A 22,334-nucleotide genomic window follows, 5' to 3' on the forward strand; every position below is an offset into this window, starting at 1 on the left:
AATAAAAAATGTTCTGAAATAAATGTTTATCTTATTTATTTCAAGAAAGGACATCAGATAATCACAGGATATACTTGGGTTAATATTTACAACTGGTTCAAATATACAAAGTCCGCAAATATTTGATCTAACTCTACGAATCAATAAATATCTAATATTTGCGATCTTTGCTAAATAGAGTTAAGAATATATTTTCTAGGTTACTATACATATATTATAAAAGTTGTCATTTTGAGTATTATTTACAAAATGTTCATAAAAAAGTTAAGTTTGAATAGCTTCTTAATATAAAAATTAAAACTCCAATTCTTAATTTTACAATATCTCAGACCTTGCTGAATTTCAAGCCTAAAAAATAAAATTATATTTCTTAATTTGAAATATTTATATTTCGATTTTAAAATAAAAAATTATACCTTCGTCATTAGAATAACAATTCTGGCAATGAAGTCGGTTATTCCGTACTCTTACATCTGTACCCTGTTCACCATTTCCCAGCTGTACACTGTACATAGATAAATATTAGAAACCGTACTCTTACATCTGTACCCTGTTCACCATTTCCCAGCTGTACACTGTACATATATAAATATTAGAAACCGTACTCTTACATCTGTACCATGTTCACCATTTCCCAGCTGTACACTGTACATAGATATATATCAAAAACCGTACTCCTACATCTGTACCCTGTTCACCATTTCGCAACTGTACACTGTACATAGATATATATTAGAAACCGTACTCTTACATCTGTACCCTGTTCACCATTTCCCAGCTGTACACTGTACATAGATATATATTAAAACCGTATTCCTACATCTGTACCCTGTTCACCATTTCCCAGCTGTACACTTACATAGATAAATATTAGAAACCGTACTCTTACATCTTTACCCTGTTCACCATTTCCCAGCTGTACACTGTACATAGATATATATTAGAAACCGTACTCGTTCATCTGTACCCTGCTCACCATTTCCCAGCTGTACACTGTACATAGATAAATATTAGAAACCGTACTCTTAAATCTGTTTCCTAAACTTTCAATTATCATCGCAGCACCACGCCCTAGAGTATCATTATTATTGTTGCTATAATTTTTTTAAATAAAAGAGGGATTTATAATATTTCTTTATCAATAAATTGGGATTAATTCTGGTGAAATATTATTTAATATCTAGCATCTAATTTTTTAAGCATGCAAAAAAATATGATTCATCAATTGCCAATTGCCAATTACAGAATTGTTTGCTTGCGACATTTCTTAAATAAAAGAAAGAACAAGAACGACATTCCAACTCTAAGGATGAGACTGTAAAGACGACCTGAAACTCGTGTAATAGGACAATTGTAAGGTTAAATTAAGTTTTTTTGCCTTGAATATGGTCTTTTAATAAATATATAAATTCCGTACAATCGTCCCTGAAGTATCATCCTTTGTGGGTAACCCTGTACAAACCTAGTTCTTCTTTACAGGCGGAACATTTCTTCTTCCCACTCACACTCAGCACTCGTTCTTGTCCATCCCCTCCTCTCGGAGGCACCTGGGGACCACCTCCGACACCTTGCGGGGGCGGAGGCGCAACTCCTCCGACATGAGGAGGAGAAATAGGAGCTCCGTAAACACTACAATTAAAGGATACTGAAAATGTCGTCTTACACGAGAAGAAAAATCAAAATAATAGAAAGTAGCAAAATTATCAATCGGGGTGGGTGGCGGGGGGATACAAACAATGAATGCTAAGCCCCACCCTATAGATTTTGTGGCATGTGGGTGGTCCTAATTTTCACATTTTGAATTCGAAGTGACTTTCCTAAATAAAAATGAAAAACAAAAACGCGGATATCTAAAGCGGACTAAAGGTTTTAAGGATACATGCCAGTATATCAATAGAGGTTCCTTAAAGCCTAATTTACCTTTGGTTTCTGGTGTAAGGTATATGGGTTGAATCAACATTCGCGTAGATATTCTCCGTTACAGGGAGCAATCCATTCATTCCTGATCCATTCATCCCGGATCCATAGTTCATAACAGGACTCATCCCTGCCTTGACTGGACTCATCCGAGCATTATTATTCATCCCACTCATAACTGGACTCATTCCAGAATTGTGATTCATTCCAACACTTTTATTCATCCCTTGAACAGCTGGTTTGGATGCTGGATGATTTTGTTTCTGTTGTGCTTCTGTAATTCTTCTTTGCTCTGCCTCCTTTAACAAAAAAATAAACACTTTTTTATTAAGATAAGAATAGTAAATAAGTAAGTAAGTATATAAGTAGTTATTTATTAAAGAAATATAACAAAAATATACAAAATCAAGTGTTTCAGGATAAAATATTTGAAGACCTCCAAAACAAAAATAGAGGTTTGTGGGAATATTTCTCCCCAATTAAAAAAAAAATAAAAGGATAAGAAAGGACAAGGAAATGAGAGGAAAAGGAAAGCTACATATTTATTATTTACATTATATTTATTTTTGAAATAGAAATCTTATATTTATTTCTAATTCTGAAAAAATAGAATACGCTTAATGGGTTGTGAAAAAGATATAGGTTCTACACAAAACGGGCATTTTTGAGCATCTTTTTAATTCCTGCCGATTTTTGGCATCCCTTATGTTTGATTTTATCATTTACTCTTTTTAATATTTTTAGTCTTTTCTTTGTAAAATCGTTTTTACTTCCTTGGATTCTTTTGCACACATTGCATGTGTTAGAATTAAAACAGTGGTTCTGCTGATAAAAATCTTCTATTAATTTTAAAAATTTTAATTCAAAAACAAATCAATTTATTTTTAAATTTCCTTTCCTTTTAGAGTCTAATAACAATACTTTTTAAAATTTTTAGCCATCAAAAATTTTTTATCCCACATAAAGATCAATTGGCTAACAAATGTAAAAACCTGAATTAAAAGACTTACTATATTGTTAGTATTAATAATTAAACGTAAGTTTACCTGAATCAGCCAGTGTTGATTATAATCCTTAGACCCAGAAACTCCATCCCCCTTCCTTCTAGTCTAAATTAGTAAACTGGTAACTTATCCGGGATCATACTTTAAATCAAATATATATATTTGTCTCAAACGTACATCTAGAAAATAACATAATTAAACATATATGAAACTTATTCCTGAAGTGGGTGGTGCAAATAGGCTCCCTCCCGGTCCTTCAGGTTTACATCTCAGTATTTAGAGGGAGTGGTTGATGGGTCGAGTGACTTATCGGATATAGACGATAAGGAATTTCAAAATTAATTTATTAATCTATTGGTAAAAAAGCTGTAAACTGTAAATGTTTAGAACTGAAAGATTAAATATCAAATGTGAAGCGTAATGAAAGTCGTCTTTGTTTAATCGTCTTACTAGAAAAGCATTTTAAGATTTTTGAATTTGAAACGGTTATAACTGATTTATATAAAACATTCAGAGCTGGGAACTCTTGTTTTGTGGATCCGAGATCTGTACTTGATTTCAATCTTTTGTTAATTTGCAGATTATTTTGATCTGAATTCGATATATCCCAAAGTAAAAACTAAAATGAAGAGATTAAGCATAAGCATTGATCCTCAAATAAAAAATGCCTGCAGTGGATATCGAGTTGAAGCGATCGGCATTCAGTATACCTTTGGTTGATCAATGATGACTAACTTAACCTTTTATATCTACACATACGTACACCCAAGTCTTTCGGCATTTTGAACAGTATTTTAGAGATAAAAACACGGAACTCTCTACCCTCGATGACCGGTTAAAGGTTTAAAGGGTACCGTTGCCTGACCCATCACTTGAAATTATGCTTCCAGTCCCTTCAACTTTAATCAGATGTGGAAGCATTCCGCAAAAAAATAGTAATTTGATAAAAACCAAAAGAATTCAATGTTTGAAAAATACATTTAAAAAAATAATTCACTGGATTGCTATTTTTGGCGTTAATTTACCTTTTAACCTCATCCAAAACTTCAAGTTTATTATAACACTGTTAGTTTTATGTGCTTTAGAATTTGCAAAAATCAAGTTAAATTATAGCAAAGTAAATCTTGCAGACAAAGCGAGATCAAAAACTGATTAAACTTCAATGGTATAAATCTAAAAAGTTTACATGTATTTTTAAAAAGATTTAGTAACAGTTGTTCGTGTAAATACATAAAATATGTAAATTCTATCCAATAAATTTAAATTATAATGAGTTTACCATGTGATAACACAATGGAAAATTTGCACACAATGCCGTTATTGCTTAACTTCCCTCCTTAGTCCTCACTCCCGTCCCCAATTCATCATTTTAATATTGTTTCCTCGATATACCTGTAAATCAGATTCTTGGGGGGAACCAAGTCCTTGGCTTCGAGAAGGGAACCCAATCTGAGATTTTCCCGCCAAAATCCGGTCATCCTGAGTTGTGGAAGACGACCGATTCTGATGAACACTGTTCCCACCATTTTTCTCCAAGATGGCTGGCGTTTTAGATGAAGGATATGAGTTTGTCTGGCTATGTTGCGTGTACTGAGTGATGGATTGGGAGTAGGATTCAGTTTGTTGTTTTACTAATTGAGATGGTTTTGTTGACACAGACAATACCTCATCTTGAACGGATTTAACAGGGGAACCTCCTTTAAATTCTAAAATGAAAAAAATATTAAGTTCATCTATATAATAAAGCTTTTCGCTCATATTTATATTTAGGTATGTTCTCTATAGCTGGCCAAACGGAATGACCAGATTGACTGATTAGATTAGATTAGAATTGAACACCAAGTACGGGTAAATTGTGGAAGTAACTATGAGTAAAAATATAAACCTAGGCAACGCTGAGTTCTCCAGCAAGTTTTAAATACTTTTCGAAATGTGAAAAAATTACCATTTCTTTTCTTTTTTGCTGTCTCCTCTCTTTCCAGACTTTCTATAATCTCTCTCTCCTGCTGAGCTAAATCATCCTCTTGAACCTCATCCTGAGAAAATATATTTTATCCAATCTCCGCTTTCTCCAATTTCAACCCTTTTCCGTGTGTATGTGTACACACTTTCAAACCAGCGGTGATTTCAAATTAAAAATTTTGCATGGCTGGATACGCTATACGCATTCTATTCTAATCCCCCCCCTATACGCATTCTAACCCCCCCCCCATTTTCCCCCACCAGCAGAGCTGCGGCGGCTATAATGAATTTGACCAGGCTAAGAGTTGAATAAAGGGCCCTAGGCAAATAAGAAAACAAGGGGCATCATATACAACAGGGGGATCGTACACAACAAGGACATCATACACAACAAGGACATCATACACAACAAGAGGCATCATATACAACAAGAGGCATCATATACAACAAGGGGCATCATACACAACAAGGGGCATCATACACAACAAGGGGCATTATACACAACAAGGGGCATCATACACAACAAGGGGCATCATACACAACAAGGGGCATTATACACAACAAGGGGCATCATACAAAACAAGGGGCATCATACACACAGGCGCAACTCGGGTATTGACTGGGGGGGGAGGACATTTAGTTTTTCTTACATCCAAAGAAAACATTTTTATCATTTGTTTCTGTTTCTGTTTTCATGTAATTTTTCTAGTGGTGAAATTGCGGATTTACTCGGGGTATTCGCACAATATAAGAAATCGCCCTTAGTAATTGTTTGTAGTTTTGCAGAGAAAAATGGTTAAACAAAAAAAATCCAGGGTAAATTTAATTTTCTAGTTTACTATGATAGATAGATAGAATCCAAATTACCCAGAAGGTAATAAGGTTCAGTCAGAAATTGTGCGAATTCTCCCGCTTGCAGTACGATGCTTTTTTTCTGGTTAAATTACCAAACTTGGTGGTTCAATGAAGTATAAACAGTGAATATATTAAATATTTGGGGCATAAAAAAATTCCAGCGAATTTTCTGGTAGGAACCCGGTATATAATTTTATTTTGCTTGAAATTTTTTTAAAAATTCTCTTATCCATCTTTCACACTGCAAGGGACCCTTCGGAAATTTTCTATTTCTCTGTTAGTGTTAGGGTCAGGGATCCCTGGAAAATTCTCTAAGGCCCCCGAATAAACTGTAATTTCAAGGCTAACAAATCGCCGAAGTGGGAATCTCTGATTTATGAAAGCCTGGAGTAATAATTATAAAAATTCGAGCTACTTCTCATCATTACACTAAAACGATGCAAAAATATAAGATAATGAAAAAATATGAAGTTCTATTCTTTACTGTATTGGGACAAAATAAATGAATTATGGGTAGAATCATCTTTAAGGGAAAACATCTAGCCAGTCGAATTTTTAATTTCATCCCGTAAACAATCTGAAATCATGTTTTGGTTTAGTTTAATTAGTACAAATTACCTCAATCATTGGTGGCGGAACAGGGGGTAGAGGCGGAGGTTTCTCTGACGGCGGAGCCAGGCGTTCAGTACTGGGAATAAAATCTTCCGCCCTAGAAAACAATCTTATTGAAAATAAATAAACGAAAGCTTCACTCAAAAGTAAATAATTATGTTTTCCTTCCATAAGTCTCCCAAAAAATCCAATCACCCGGAATATGTTTTTCAAGTTAATTCTGTATTCTTTGTTTTTGCTCAAACGCCTATACTAGTACTATACTAAACTATTACTTTGTTTTACAAAAATGGAAATCATTTATTTTACAAAAAACATCCATACAAAAATTGTTCTTCGCAAAATGGGGCAGGCGACAAATTTTAAAGGACACTGAATTTTTGAGATACAAAAACCGCTATGTTCTTCATCGTTTCTCAGACAGAGGTTTAAGAATCGGAAAGTTAACAAAAAACCCAGTTTCCTAAATTATAATAATATATATATAGATATAGTTGTCACCTGAATACAGGTTTAGTTTTCTCCTCTAGCTGGGAGAAGCTCTCTTCAAGTGCATCATCCAGAGCAATGTTATCCTCACCATCCCCCTCACTACTCAGAGAGTTACTCTAAACAATAAAACCATTATCTATCCCCCTTACTACTCAGGGAGTTACTCTAAACAATAAACTATTATCCATCCCCTCACTACTCAGGGAGTTACTCTTAAGAATAAACCATTATCCTATCCATCCCCCTCACTACTCAGGGAGTTACTCTAAACAATAAACTATTATCCATCCCCTCACTACTCAGGGAGTTACTCTAAACAATAAACCATTATCCTATCCATCCCCCTCACTACTCAGGGAGTTACTCTAAACAAAGAAACTATTATCCATCCCCCTCATTACTCAGGGAGTTACTCTAAACAATAAAACTATTATCCATCCCCCTCACTGCTCAGGGAGTTACTCTAAACAATAAAACTATTATCCTATCTATCCCCCTGACTACTCAGGGAGTTACTCTAAACAATAAACTATTATCTATCCCCTCACTACTTAGGGAGTTACTCTAAACAATAAACCATTATCTATCCCCTCACTACTCATGGAGTTACTCTAAACAATAAACCATTATCTATCCCCTCACTACTCAGGGAGTTACTCAAACAATAAAACTATTATCCATCCCCCTCACTACTCAGGGAGTTACTCTACACAATAAACTATTATCCATCCCCCTCACTACTCAGGGAGTTACTCTAAACAATAAAACCATTATCCATCCCCCTCACTACTCAGGGAGTTACTTTAAACAATGAAACCATTATCTATCCCCTTACTACTCAGGGAGTTACTCTAAACAATAAACTATTATCCATCCCCCTCACTCCTCAGAGGTTACTCTAAATAATAAAACCATTATCCATCCCCTCACTACTCAGGGAATTACTGTAAACAATAAAACTATTATCCCTCCCCCTCACTAATCAGGGAATTACTCTAAACAATAAAACCATTATCCATTCCCCTTACTACTCGGGGAGTTACTCTAAACAATAAAACCATTATCCATCCCCCTCACTACTCAGGGAGTTACTCTAAACAATAAAACCATTATCCATTCCCCTTACTACTCAGGGAGTTACTCTAAACAATAAACCATTATCTATCCCCTCACTACTCAGGGAGTTACTCTAAACAATAAAACTATTATCCATCCCCCTCACTACTCAGGGAGTTACTCTAAACAATAAAACTATTATCCATCCCCTCACTACTCAGGGAGTTACTCTGAACAATAAACTATTATCCATCCCCCTCACTACTCAGGGAGTTACTCTAAACAATAAAACCATTATCCATCCCCCTCACTACTCAGAGGTTACTCTAAGTAATAAAACAATTATCCATCCCCTCACTACTCAGGGAATTACTCTAAACAATAAACCTATTATCCCTCCCCCTCACTAATCAGGGAATTACTATAAACAATAAAACCATTATCCATTCCTCTTACTACTCAGGGAGTTACTCTAAACAATAAAACCATTATCCATCCCCCTCACTACTCAGGGAATTACTCTAAACAATAAAACCATTATCCATCCCCCTCACTACTCAGAGGTTACTCTAAATAATAAAACCATTATCCTATCCATCCCCCTCACTACTCAGGGGGTTACTCCCTATAACGTTGCAACCTGATGGCGTAAACCTTTCATATTTGAAACTAAGATTATATGATTAGCAGAATTAAGTCTAAAATATCTAAGGTCAACGCCATAGGGTTGCAAAGTGATTAAACAATAAACCATTATCCATCCCCCTCACTACTCAGGGAGTTACTTTAAACAATAAAACCATTATCCATCCCCCTCACTACTCAGGGAGTTACTCTAAACAATAAAACTACTATCCATCCCCCTCACTACTCAGAGGTTACTCTAAATAATAAAACCATTATCCTATCCATCCCCCTCACTACTCAGGGGGTTACTCCTTATAACGTTGCAACAAGATGGCGTAAACCTTTCATATTTGAAACTAAGATTATATGATTAGCAGAATTAAGTCTAAAATATCTAAGGTCAACGCCATTGGGTTGCAAAGTGATTAAGGGATACGAAAGATTTTGGCAAATACTCAATTCCTTTGCAAATATGACAATTGTGAATTTTGTTTGGCCTTATAACGCACTTTATTATTATTATAGGTCAACCCGTCGTTTATTAAAGTTTAGGTCATTTGAATGATTTAGTTAGACAAGTCAGGAAAAAAGGAAATAAAATTGTTACGTTGCACTATAGGTAATTAGTTTTATTTTCAAACCTCATCAACGCAAATTCGCGTATAATTTTATTTGTCCTTGAAATTCATTACGTGATAAAACAATTTAATCCGTGTTAGATTCAAAGAATAAAGAAAAATAGCAATGAATTGGTAAAATAAATAAGTTAAGGGCGCATGTATGCTATTAAATGTCTACAACTGAGGAGAGCACGAATGTGTTTTTTTTAATTTTTGAAATTGTGCTTTTTCTGTTTCAATTTATCTTATCTGCATTGTTGTTGAAAATCAAAATCAATCAGATTGCAAATCCCTATATAATGTTTACAGGCCTATTTACTAGCCTGACTCAAGGCTTCGAGATATGCATGAATTTAATGATTTGTCTAATCTATCCTTTATGCTAAATTTCCCCCCTTGCGGCCTTTGTTTGATGAAATAGAGGAACATCAAGGTTTTTCCTTGAAAACTGCAAAAAGTGAAGCTTCAGCCTTTCTTTTAAAGGGATTGTGCAGGAGACAAAGTTAAAAACATTGCAAAAAACTTTGAGTCTCTTTAAGCCAAGGTTGCATAACAAGGTTGGTTACTCTCGATGCGCTCCAATGTACGGAAAATTTCGTCACTTAAGATAGATAGATAAAACCCTAATATGACACAACACTCTCGCCTCTATAATCAGTGACGTCATATTGAGTTTTTATCTTAAGAGACAACATTTTCCGTACTTTGGGCGCATCGAGAATAACCCCACTTGCTATACAAACTTGCTTTAAGCTGGCAAAACATGTTTTATGCAGTGAATTCACTGTTAACACAAAGAAATGAGAAGAATCTATCATTTAGCTTAAAATAACAAGACAAATACATTCCAAGGTTGAAGTTTATTCTTCTTTAACCTAGCTTAAGTCGGGCTTTTCAAGTTAAGTACAACAAAATAACTCTTTTCTTCTCAAGTTTTAAACTTTGAACTGGAGAGTAAAATCCTGGACCACGATGTACACTGTACACTGTGCAGTGTGCACTGTACACTGAACAGTGTTAGTGTACGGTGTAAATCGTTGATGAGATAACAGAGGCGTAATTTTAATAATAATAATGTATACCTAAAAGGCCCAACGCAAGCGAATTTAAAAAAAAATTAAACGAAATTAAAAGAATGATATTTTAAGTCTTTCCAAGAAAACTGTTTTACCATTTTCATTGTTTGCGCAATACAATTTTCACCGCTCATTTTCATTTTCATGATCGGTAATCGGTAATTTTCATTTTTTTTAAAAATAATTTGATATGTTTTTACTTACTTGTTGAAAAAATTTATTATTTTGAAAAGTGTTCATGAGGGCAGACGAGGAGGATGATCTGAGGAAAACAAAATTATTTTTTAATTGACGTACATTTTCAAAAAAGTAACGTTTGAACTTTTGTTCCGTTCTGGGACCAGAGGCCGAAATTAATGAATTCGAGACGCGGTTTAAACATGGTTGGTTCTGCTGGAAATTTCGAGGTTTAAGTCGGCGCTCAATTTGAACCTTGTTGGTGGTTTAGCGACGCGGTTCAAATTCGTTAAATTCGGCCTTAGATTTAATAAATAGCGAAAAATAGGTTGAAAACTTGAACAGTGTAGAAGTAACCGGTCTAAGTTAAAGAGAATTAGTTGAACTGTGTCTAAATTAAATCTGGTTCCTGAATAAGCATAATACAAATAAGATTCAAAATAAAAATTTTAGAAGTTAAAAAATATTTAATTTCAGTAAATGTAATTCTTATGATTTGCGAGATCAATATTTGTTAAATTACAGATTAAAATTTCTCCCTTTTAGTCCACTTGTACAATTTCAACTATTTCAATGTACATTAAACTCTTATCTTGATGATATAGTTCACTGATTTAGAATTGCAAAACGAATAAACCCATCAATTTGAATTTTAGATCAGATTTAGATAAACTTAATCTAAATGAATTCTAAAGGTTTACTTTTCTCTGATTAACCTAACATTTAGCTATTTTGCAATAGCATTTGTGATCTTACTCCCAATGACTCTTTCCCCACGGGCCTTTTTCTACATTTTTTAGACTGAAAAGAAAAATCTAATGGTTGCCAGTAAGTTTACCAACTTATATTACTTGAACGATCAAAACTTTCGGTGATTTTAGTTATTTGCCTAATGACACTAAAAACACTCATAGAAGTTATTATTAGGTAGATAGATTTACTGGCAGATGTTCATATGGAGTGAAACATAACAGAAAATCTCAAAATTTAAGAAAATTAAGTTTATTTCCATGACGTTAAAAAAAAGATTTTTGTCCAATATCCAAAATAATATTGTTCCTGTAGGACTTGTATCCCGGCAGCTTGGATACAAGACTAGGTTCAGAGTCTCGTCGAAGCATTGAAGTTTCTCCAGCACTTGTTTCTATATTCTTGAATGCTTTGAGTTTATCCCTGAAGGAGTTATCTGGTTCGATAACCCGCGTTACAGTCTCCGGTTTCGCAGATTTGTTCTCCTCAAAACTTGCGAGTTTGAGTCGCATTTTGTCCGAGAGATCGGTGGAGGATTTTCGTGTGGGCTGGACGTAGGTTTCTATCTTTTTCTCCCACTCTTCATCCTGCAAATAAACAATCATTGGTTAGATAAGTCTAATATTCGACTTAATAATCATCTCTATCTAAATATTGTTTAGATACATGTAACGTTTTGATATCAATATATTTTTATAATTAATCATTTAATTCTATCTAAATATTGCTTCGATACATCTAATATTCTTATACGGTGGAAGGTGATAATATCAATATATTGAAAACGACCTTTTTATTTAAGTTTTTATTGTTAACAAGCTTTTTTCGAATAACAAGTTTACAAGTAATTAAAGAGAAGCTTTTTAATTGACAGGTTCTCTTAGTTTCCATTTGTTTGTGTATTCATGCTGTTAAAAAAACTGGTATAAATCAATATTGAAATCAAAAGTCGTCCTTATTATATTCATATAATCGCCTACCACCGTAGCAATAAAATAATAAATTTAAAAAATTCTATTTAATAATTATTAGTTACATTCAATTTTCTGATATCAATCTAATTAAACATTCTTTATTTATATCTAAAAAATAAAATTTTGGTAGGATAAATTTATATTCTTAGCCTATCCATCCCCCTCACTACTCAGGGGGTTACTCCTTATAACGTTGCAACAAGATGGCGTAAACCTTTCATATTTGAAACTAAGATTATCATACACAACAAGGACATCATACACAACAATGGCATCTTACACAACAAGGGGCATCATATACAACAGGGGGATCATACACAACAAGGGGCATCTTACACATCAAGGGCATCTTACACAACAAGGGGAATAATACATATCAAGGGCATCTTATACAGCAAGGGGAATCATACACAACAAGGACATCATACACAACAAGGGCATCATATACAACAAGAGGCATCATACCTTAAGAGGCATCATACACAACAAGGGGCATCATACACAACAAGGGGCATTATACACAACAAGGGGCATCATACAAAACAAGGGGCATCATACACACAGGCGCAACTCGGGTATTGACTGGGGGGGGAGGACATTTAGTTTTTCTTACATCCAAAGAAAACATTTTTATCATTTGTTTCTGTTTCTGTTTTCATGTAATTTTTCTAGTGGTGAAATTGCGGATTTACTCGGGGTATTCGCACAATATAAGAAATCGCCCTTAGTAATTGTTTGTAGTTTTGCAGAGAAAAATGGTTAAACAAAAAAAATCCAGGGTAAATTTAATTTTCTAGTTTACTATGATAGATAGATAGAATCCAAATTACCCAGAAGGTAATAAGGTTCAGTCAGAAATTGTGCGAATTCTCCCGCTTGCAGTACGATGCTTTTTTTCTGGTTAAATTACCAAACTTGGTGGTTCAATGAAGTATAAACAGTGAATATATTAAATATTTGGGGCATAAAAAAAATATTTTTGAAACTTCCCCTAAACATGTAAAACCAATGAAAATTTATTTTATTGGTAAAAAGAAATCTGTACAAATTTTGCAATATCTCCATCAAGTTTAAAGATAAAAGACTCGAGGCGTTTTCGATATCAGTGGTTTACTTTTAACTGGAACACGGCAATAATTATATTCATGAATAAATGCCGCGTGAACTGAAAGAACTGAAACGTCGTCACTTAAATCCCACATTTATTGAGACTACCTGATCAAAATGGATAAGTAATGGTTCATCTTTAGCAATAGCTTAGACGTAAAAGATAAAATACAGCCCCCCCTCCCCCACCAGCATCTCCTAATAATATCCCCCCCTGTGGCACCGCATACCAAAGCAATCTCAAATCTGATCATAATTAGTAAAATGCCTTATAAAGCGCCATTCGCCAAATATAACTTTTTGTAATATCATTATTAGCACTCATCAACCTGAAGTTTACAAATATTAAAAAAAAACATCATTTATTGGTGCTATCAAGGAAGGACATGGTTGTAATGTATAACTACACAGTGAGAACCAGGAAACTCCGAAATATAAGGAAGACTTTTAGAATAAAGTTTTTGAAGCCTAAAAAGTCCAAAGAGCATGAGAAACAGAAATTGTGCAGTGTAAACAGGCCCATTTCACTAAATTAGTGATTTAATAAGTGTCTTCCTATTCCATTGTTTTCTGGTTTTCCCTGAATTACATTTCCTTTTTTTTGTATTAGTCTTTAATAATTCAAACTAGAAATTATATTTAACATTTATTGTTTAAAATTAATTTAATCTTCTATGTTATTTTTACCGGAAATTTTTGATGACATAAATTGCTGGTATTTGGTTGCGAGTGATAAAATTGCACAACATGCTTAATTACGCTTTGTTAGGAAGTACTGGGAAAGACGTTAATGAGGCTTTAATGAGGATATAACATGATAAAATCTTAAACCTGCATGAAACAATGTAAGGAAGAGAAGGAAGTGCACAATAGTTGACATTTGTTAAATGCACAGAAACATTTTTAGTTTTTTCTTCAGATTTTGAATATTAAAGTTTCAGTTAATTAAACTTATAAAACTTATTTCAAATTAATTAAAAGCTATTTTACATTAAGAACCAGAATAATGCAGAATTAATGTTGTCTTTGTTCTTAGTTTCACTAAAAAATGTCGCTCATTATAGTTTACAATTGTTGCATCTGATATGTCTCTAAATATGTTCAGAACTTTTGTGTTTCGAATCTCGGAATCAGAATTTGATCATTATTTTATTCCTCTTAGACATATCCCGCGGTGGGCATACTCTGCAAGGATAACTTGAAAGAAGAGATCAAGCATTTATCCTTAAACTTCCCACATTGGATATCAAGTTCAAGTGTTCAAGATTGCCAGAGTGGGATTCACGTTGTGTTCAATGCCCCGGAAAATTCCAAAACAGAGAGAGGGGGATTGAATTTTGTAGATCCATAAAAATAATATCTGTGGGATGCCTGCGTAGTGACTGGCAGCTTGTGGGGTCTTAAATGTAAGACATGTGGCCGCAGCGCTCGGCCCCCTAGCCTGTCCTAGCCGTAGCGGCCCAGAAAGTGTCTTAACCTAACCTAACCCTAAATAAATACTAATCTAATTATTTTTCTGGATCTACAAAATTCAATCCCCCCCTCTCTGTTTTGGAATTTTCTGGGGCATTGAACACAACGTGAATCCCACTCCGCCTTCAAGATTAACGATACTCCACACCCAAGTTCCAATCTCAAATCTCAGGACATTTGGTATTTTGAAATAATCTAGAATTCCACTGTTTTCTGGTTCTCATTGTAATTGTATACCACAAAGAATCTTTAAAGGGTTGGAAGGGGGTGATTTTGTGAGTACACACATATTAAAACTGCATTAAAGAGTCTAATGTACTATTTATTATCTAAATATAAGAAGAGTTCATCAATCAGAAACCATATACAAGTCATACAAGTGAATAAAATGACTTAATTTGAAAAAGCACTAAAAGTACGGTCTTGAAGGGTTTAAATTAATAAACAAATTAAGCTTCAAAGGGTTAAATATTGAGTTTTATTATCTTGTTGTTTATCATATTAACCTTAGAAGAGGTGGAATCATCAAGTATACTGTTGTTGGCTGAAGCTGATCTTCCTGCTCCACTACTGCCGGTCAACGGGATATTTTTCTCTACCTGTCCTTCAGTACTAGGGATATTCACATTTTTATAATAATTTTAAAGTGGCTTCACTTGATAGTTGAGCTGAGAATGTAGTTTAGTAGAGAAGTTTCTTAGGATTCATTGATGACCAATGAGACGATTTTACGGTGCATGTTTGTTAAGAAAGAGCCCGAATTTATTTTTAAAATCCTCATAAATTGTTAATTTCGGAAGGATGATTTTGAGGATTGGGTTTTTTAAATTAATTTAATATAATATTTAATTGTTTGATTACAATAAGCCAAGGGAAGGAGAAAAGCAATAACGATAAATACGTCGATAGCTTTACGTAAACTATAATACTGGAGAATGAGAGAGGGGGGAGCATGGTGGGGTTGTTGATGAAAGATTAGAAAGGAAGGTATTAAAGGTTCTACTGAAACTCAGAAAGGAAGGTATTATGGTTCTACTGAAACTCAGAAAGGAAGATATTAATGGTTCCACTGAAACTAAGAAAGGAAGGTATTAATGGTTCTACTGAAACTCAGAAAGAAAGATATTAATGGTTCTACTGAAACTCAGAAAGGAAGGTATTATGGTTCTACTGAAACTTAGAAAGGAAGATATTAATGGTTCTACTGAAACTAAGAAAGGAAGGTATTAATGGTTCTACTGAAACTCAGAAAGGAAGGTAAAGGAAAATATATATTGATGGTTCTACTTAAACTGCTTGAGTTTCCTGTTTTCACTAGATCCAAGGATTCAAGGATGTCACCGGAAACTTTACTCAAAATGTGTGCCAAGTATCTCAAGTTCTAAATACTGCCCCCCTCCCTCCTAACTCCATCATTAAATATTTCACCTTAATTTTATTCTTGATTTTTAGAAATTAAATCTTGCAATTTATGAAAATGAGTATATACCCCTGAGCTGTCTCACTTGTATCGTGTTAGAACCAATTAAACCCATCCTGAACCCTTCAACTCTTTTATTATCAAACCTTTAAGCACATCATCATTCTACATACTACACACAACAGTAATCTCGTTTTACTTCAAATACAGCGCCAGTTCAGTTCTAGATTCATTAAAACAAATAATAGCCGCGGTAATTGATCGTAAATAATCTAGAAAATCACATAATAAAAATTCTTTCACATATTGGGAGATGTAAGGTACTTTAATAAAGGACTTTCCCCAAGTGGCAACTTCCCAATGGTATTTCTCAAATGGCAACTTCCCAAATGTGCAATTTCCCAAGCTGCAACTTCCCAAGTCTGTACTAGCTGCAGTAATCGACCTCCATTGCAGTCTATGGCGCCTGCAAGAGGCCTAACCAGTAACCAAACCTTTGGGAAGTTGCCGCTTGGGAAAATGTGAAAGCAATAATGAATGAATGGCAATAGTTGTGAAAGCAATACTAAATGGCAATAGTTAGGAAAGCAATAATGAATGAATTGCAATAGTTGTGACAGCAATAATGAATGAATAGAATTTGTTGGGAAAGCAATAATGAATGAATGGCAATAGTTGCAAAAGAAATAATGAATGGCTATAGTTGTGAAAGCAGTCATGAACGCTGGGCAATATTTCTGAAAGCCATAATGAATGAATGAATGCCAAGTTTTGTAAAAGCAATATTTAATGAATGGCAAGATGTGACAGCAAAACTGAAAGATGAATGGTTAAATTTGTAAGAGCAATTTTGAATGAATGAATGGCAAGATTAGAAAAATCAATAATGAATGATTTAATGGCAAGAGATGACAGCAAAATGAAAGATGAATGATAACATTTTTAAAAGCAATTTTTAATGAATGAATGCTAAGAATAATGAATGAAGCAATAATGAATGGGTGAAAGGATGAAAGAATGAAAGGATGGCAAGATTAGTTGAAGTGATAATGAATGAATGAATGAATGAATGAATGAATGAATGAATATGCCTGGAGTAGATGAAAAGATAAGGTGTAAACAAGATTACGACAAATAAAAAACCAATAAACTGCACATCAAACAAATTCTCACTAGGGATGAATCTAGCCTAAAATGAACGCTACAATAATGAATGAATATTAAAGGGACTCTATTCGTAATTTAAAGAATCAAGGATGAAGTACCCTGTAACTCTTCACTGATCAAGGATATAGTACCCTGTAACTTTTTACTGATAAAGGATTAAGTACCCTGTAACTGTTCACTGATCAAGGACAAAATTACCCTGTAACTTTTAACTGATAAGAGATTAAGTACCCTGTAACTCTTCACTGATCAAGGATAAATTACCCAGTAACTGTTCACTGATCAAGGATAAAGTACCCAGTAACTCTTCACTGATCATGAAGTACCCTGTAACTCTTCACTGATCATAAAGTACCCTGTAACTCTTCACTGATCAAGGATAAAGTACCCAGTAACTCTTCACTGATCAAGGATAAAGTACCCTGTAACTCTTCACTGATCAAGGATAAATTACCCTGTAACTCTTCACTGATCAAGGATAAAGTAAATCAAACAAATTCTCACTAGGGATGAATCTAGCCTAAAATGAACGCTACAATAATGAATGAATATTAAAGGGACTCTATTCGTAATTTAAAGAATTGAAGTCCGATTCATACCAGTACCCTGTAACTCTTCGCTGATCAAGGATGAAGTACCCAGTAACTCTTTACTGATCAAGGATAAAGTACCCTATAACTCTTCACGAATCAAGGATGAAGTACCCTGTAACTCTTCACGAATAAAGGATAAAGTACCCTGTAACTCTTCACTGATCAAGGATAAAGTACCCTATAACTCTTCACTGATCAAGGATAAAGTACCCTATAACTCTTCACTGATCAAGGATAAAGTACCTATAACTCTTCATTGATCAAGGATAAAGTACCCTGTAACTCTTCACTGATCAAGGATAAAGTACCCTATAACTCTTCACTGATCAAGGATAAAGTACCCTATAACTCTTCACTGATCAAGGATAAAGTACCCTATAACTCTTCATTGATCAAGGATAAAGTACCCTGTAACTCTTCACTGATCAAGAATAAAGTACCCTATAACTCTTCACTGATCAAGGATAAATGAGATATTCTTTTCTGCTTCAAGTTGGCTGTTTCTAACTATGGTTTTTCTATCAAAGAAACTTGAAGGTTTATGAAACACAAAATTTAATATAAAAAATGAGGATTGTCCTTCGCGTAAAACGTGCGCAGTTTAGAGGGTGTGTTGCCAATCGGACACATGGACGTCATTCGGAATTAGGTTAAAAAAACGAACAAAGACGAAAAATTTGTTTAAAAATGGGAATGCCTGAATTGAGAGTGTGCCAAGGTTCTGTAACCATCGATAGCATTCTGATACGGATCATTCGCCTTCTCTCCCTCATTCGCCCCTTTAGCACCCTCTGGCTCTGCCCTAACCTTGGACTCCACCTTCTCTGTATCCGCCCTGGAGGAGGTTTGACTAGGACCAGGACTGGATGAACAAGTAGGTTTGGATCTGGATGAATAAGAAGGGTTGGAGGTGGAGGATGATGACGGATGGGATGAGGAGGATGAAGCGGGGAGGATTGTCTCTTCTACAGAATACTCCTCCTCTTCTTCTATCAAAACATCCTGGAAAATTTATTTTTTTATTTATTATATTATGTACGCACAATGTTTTTTCTTCCATTTCTGGATGGGTTCTCTGCTATTCTTTTTAAATCCCACAAAAGTATAAATTATAATCAAAAATATTTTTAGTACATTTTTTAAAGATTTCTTAGATTTGCTGACATAGAAGAAGAAATGGTTAAAAATCATGTTTTTTAAAGAACATAAATCGAGTTTTAAACATTTAAAGCATTTCTTTTGATTCAATTTTTTTCATGGTGCAAGATAATATTTATACGTAGAAAAATTAAATGATTTTCCCAACCACTTAAACTAAAATTCCTTTCCTTTTCCTTCTCTAACCTTTTCTTGTCTTTAAAAAAAGATAACTCTGTAACTTCAAGTTCAATATGTTCTTACTAATACTAAAGTCTTAACTGTTATCGTCAAATTTTGCAAATTTCCTTTAACAAATTCCGACAACAGAGGTTGATGAAATACTTGGCCTCGAAATTGCTGACGTGCATAGAAAGTTTTTTACACGTTCAGTTCGCATAAAAAGCGTTGTTTTTGCAAATTAATGGGAGCAAAAAGATGGGGGGGGGGGGAAGGGGTACTAGATTAACTGGGTTTATATGAAGAACAGTTCAGGCTTTGATTTTCAAAGTTAAATTTTCACGATATCAGTGAGAAAATAACCGAGTAATGAGTGAATGACAGTGATTCTCTGTGAGTTAAGACTGAGTGTTTTACTGTGTAAGTCTGTGACAAACAGAATAAGTCTTTGGCAGGCAGAGTAAGTCTGTAAATGACAGAGTGCGTCTGTGACAAGACAGAGTAAGTATGTGGCAGGCAGAGTATAAGTATGTGGCAGACAGAGTAAGTCTGTGACAGATAAGAGTAAGTAAAGTTAGTCTGTGACATACAGAGCAAGTCAGTGGCAAACAGCGTAAGTTTGTGACAGAAAGAGTAAGTTGGTTAAAACCGCAGATGAAATATTTATAACAACTCAGTTATCAGTAGTCAAATTGAGGATGATATTATGTTTACAAATACAATTAGCCCTATACAGTATACATGGGTCTTTAAACCCCAAAATTGTCTACTTTTACCAAGAACATCCAGAGAACGGATGAAACAGTAATAACTACCTAACACACTTGTAATACGAAGTTCGGACTTTTTTTTAACCTACAGCAGGGTTTCATCTAGGAATTTTGTGGCGGGTGAAGTGCTTCCCTTTTGTGACAGATTTTCGTTCTGTGGTAGCTTTTTTCTTCAATTTTTACAATTTTGTTATCAAACCTGGAAGTTGAAATGAATTTGGCTACCTAAAATTGTGCGTTTTTTGTTGCTATGCCTTTTTTTAGTGTATGGGGTGCAAACAGAAAAATATACACCCCTGTGCGAAAATGATGCTAAGTTTCACAAAAATAATTCTGCGAAAACCATAGTTGCAACAATTAATTGCGCAAAAAACTTGTGAATTTCTCTTCTCAGAGAGCTCAGAGTTAGAAGTTTCATTATACAGGGTCTCCCAATAAACATGGGGATTTAGTGACGAATTCGATATCGCCTTTGTTAGGAATTAGCATTGTAATACCTAATTTCAAAAGCCATAATATTATTATGTTTGCTTGAATTTATTTTATGAAAACAGTAAAGGGCTGTAAAGGTGTGTCTATAATGTCTCCGCAAGATGAACATTGAAGACGGACAAGTTTATTCTGTTTGTACACTGTAATTTTCTTGTTTTATTAAGTACAACCATATGCAGTCAAAACATAAACAAACAAATTGTAAACATAGCAGACGAAAATCTTATAGAGTACAGCTTTCTCAGTAGGTATCACTATACTAAATCAAAGAATTATTTTTAAAGACGATATCGAATTCGTCACTGTATTCCTATGTTTATTGGGACACCCTGTATCATAATTAATAATTTCTCTTTTGTATTTTTGTTAGCGAAATTTTCGCATTTTCCACCTCTAAATTTTCGCATTTACTTTTTGGCATTTATTATTTCATCTGTTACCTTTAATTTATGGCATATTTTGAGCTTAATTATAATTTGTGGCAGATTTTAGCATTTAAATACTTTTTGTAGCTTCTGAACTTTAATGGCATTTTTATAGAATTTGTGTTGCATATTTTCTGCTTTCGGTTATTGTTGGTGGCACAATTTCTGAATTTTTGGCAGATTTTACGTGTTTTTTGTGTGTGGCATTTTCTTCACAGTTTAAATATTTGTGCAGCCTATTCTATGCTTTATCCTTTTTGTTTTAGTTATTTGTTGGTAGCATATTTTCTGAGCTTTTAATTACTGTTTGTGGAAGATTTTTTAGCTTTCGATTGCGTATATGGCAGATTATGCGTCTTGGTATAACTTGTAACATACATTATAAGATTTTCAGCTTATTAATAAATTTTGTAGCAGACTTTATTCATTTAGATACTGATTGTGGCAAATTTTCTGAGCTTTGATGGCATGTTTGGCAGATTTTATATGGCAAGACATAATTTGTCGCATATCTTATGCATTTATATACTGCAGTTAGTTGCATATTTTATTCATTTTTTTTAGTGTTAATATATCATTTGTGGCTTTTATTTAGGCAATAAAATGTTTTTTTTTGTGGCATATTTTTATATTTTTGACCCTGTTTTTGGTTAAATAAAATCTGGGTGTACTGGGTGAACATTGTACAATGTGCATTCAAATTGATCCTGGATGACACCCTGACCTACAGGGTTACCCACAAAAGATTGAGACTTTAAGAGACGTTTTGTTTCCTTACATTTGTTATTCTCTGCAACTGCAAACTTGTTTCTTTCCTTGCTATGTGATATAACTAGCTGAAGTGCCCGGCGTTGCCTATGTAATTTTTAAAAATCAAATTTTGAAAAAAAACTCAGCCTTTTGAACATTTATAGCTAACATATATATATTATATACATACATATATATTATATATGCATGAGTGAAGAGCTTTATTATATAGATAAACTATTTAAGACAAAAATCAAGGCAGAAGACTTATTTAACAGTGGGATGAAATACTTCTTGGTCGTCATAATAGCCTCATCTTTTCTGGGTTACCCTTTATATTAAATTATCTATGAAATATAGAAAGAAGTGTACAACTGCAGGGAATCAAAAATGTAAGAAATAACTTTGAATAAATTAAGTTCTTTAGATGTGGGTAACCCTGTCCTGTATTTCTTTATGTAATCTGTAGTCTATACCAGTATGACTATAATGACTATAACTCCAAATGAAGGTAGTTTTCATTTGCATTTTCAATCCACCAGACAGTCTTTCTATATACGAGCCCAATTCCACTGCTCAAAACTTCTAATTACATGCGTAATTTGCGTGAGGAGACTTCTATTTCTCAACAGATTGCGTGAGTTACGCAAGATTGGTTGTTTTTAGAAAAAGCAATTTAGTTAAAAATCTAAACTAGA

The 22,334-nt window shown here is 34.0% G+C and overlaps 1 protein-coding gene across 1 annotated transcript; it reads right to left on the reverse strand.

Annotated features, from left to right (window-relative positions):
- Nucleotides 1–255: 255 nt before the first annotated feature.
- Nucleotides 256–18,884, reverse strand: LOC111714362 (LIM and calponin homology domains-containing protein 1; the record flags this gene model as incomplete). The annotated part of the gene is given in 14 exon segments (XM_023489454.1): nucleotides 256–348; nucleotides 417–519; nucleotides 1,019–1,071; nucleotides 1,463–1,629; nucleotides 1,921–2,216; nucleotides 2,964–3,026; nucleotides 4,314–4,627; nucleotides 4,867–4,957; nucleotides 6,357–6,447; nucleotides 6,852–6,958; nucleotides 10,426–10,483; nucleotides 11,458–11,735; nucleotides 15,209–15,314; nucleotides 18,580–18,884. Coding segments are annotated over 14 exon segments (2,055 nt in total), but the record flags the coding sequence as incomplete, so codon positions are not given.
- Nucleotides 18,885–22,334: the final 3,450 nt, after the last annotated feature.

Source organism: Eurytemora carolleeae, unplaced genomic scaffold (assembly GCF_000591075.1).
Source record: "Eurytemora carolleeae unplaced genomic scaffold, Eaff_2.0 scaffold1542, whole genome shotgun sequence".
NCBI classification, from domain to species: domain Eukaryota; kingdom Metazoa; phylum Arthropoda; class Copepoda; order Calanoida; family Temoridae; genus Eurytemora; species Eurytemora carolleeae.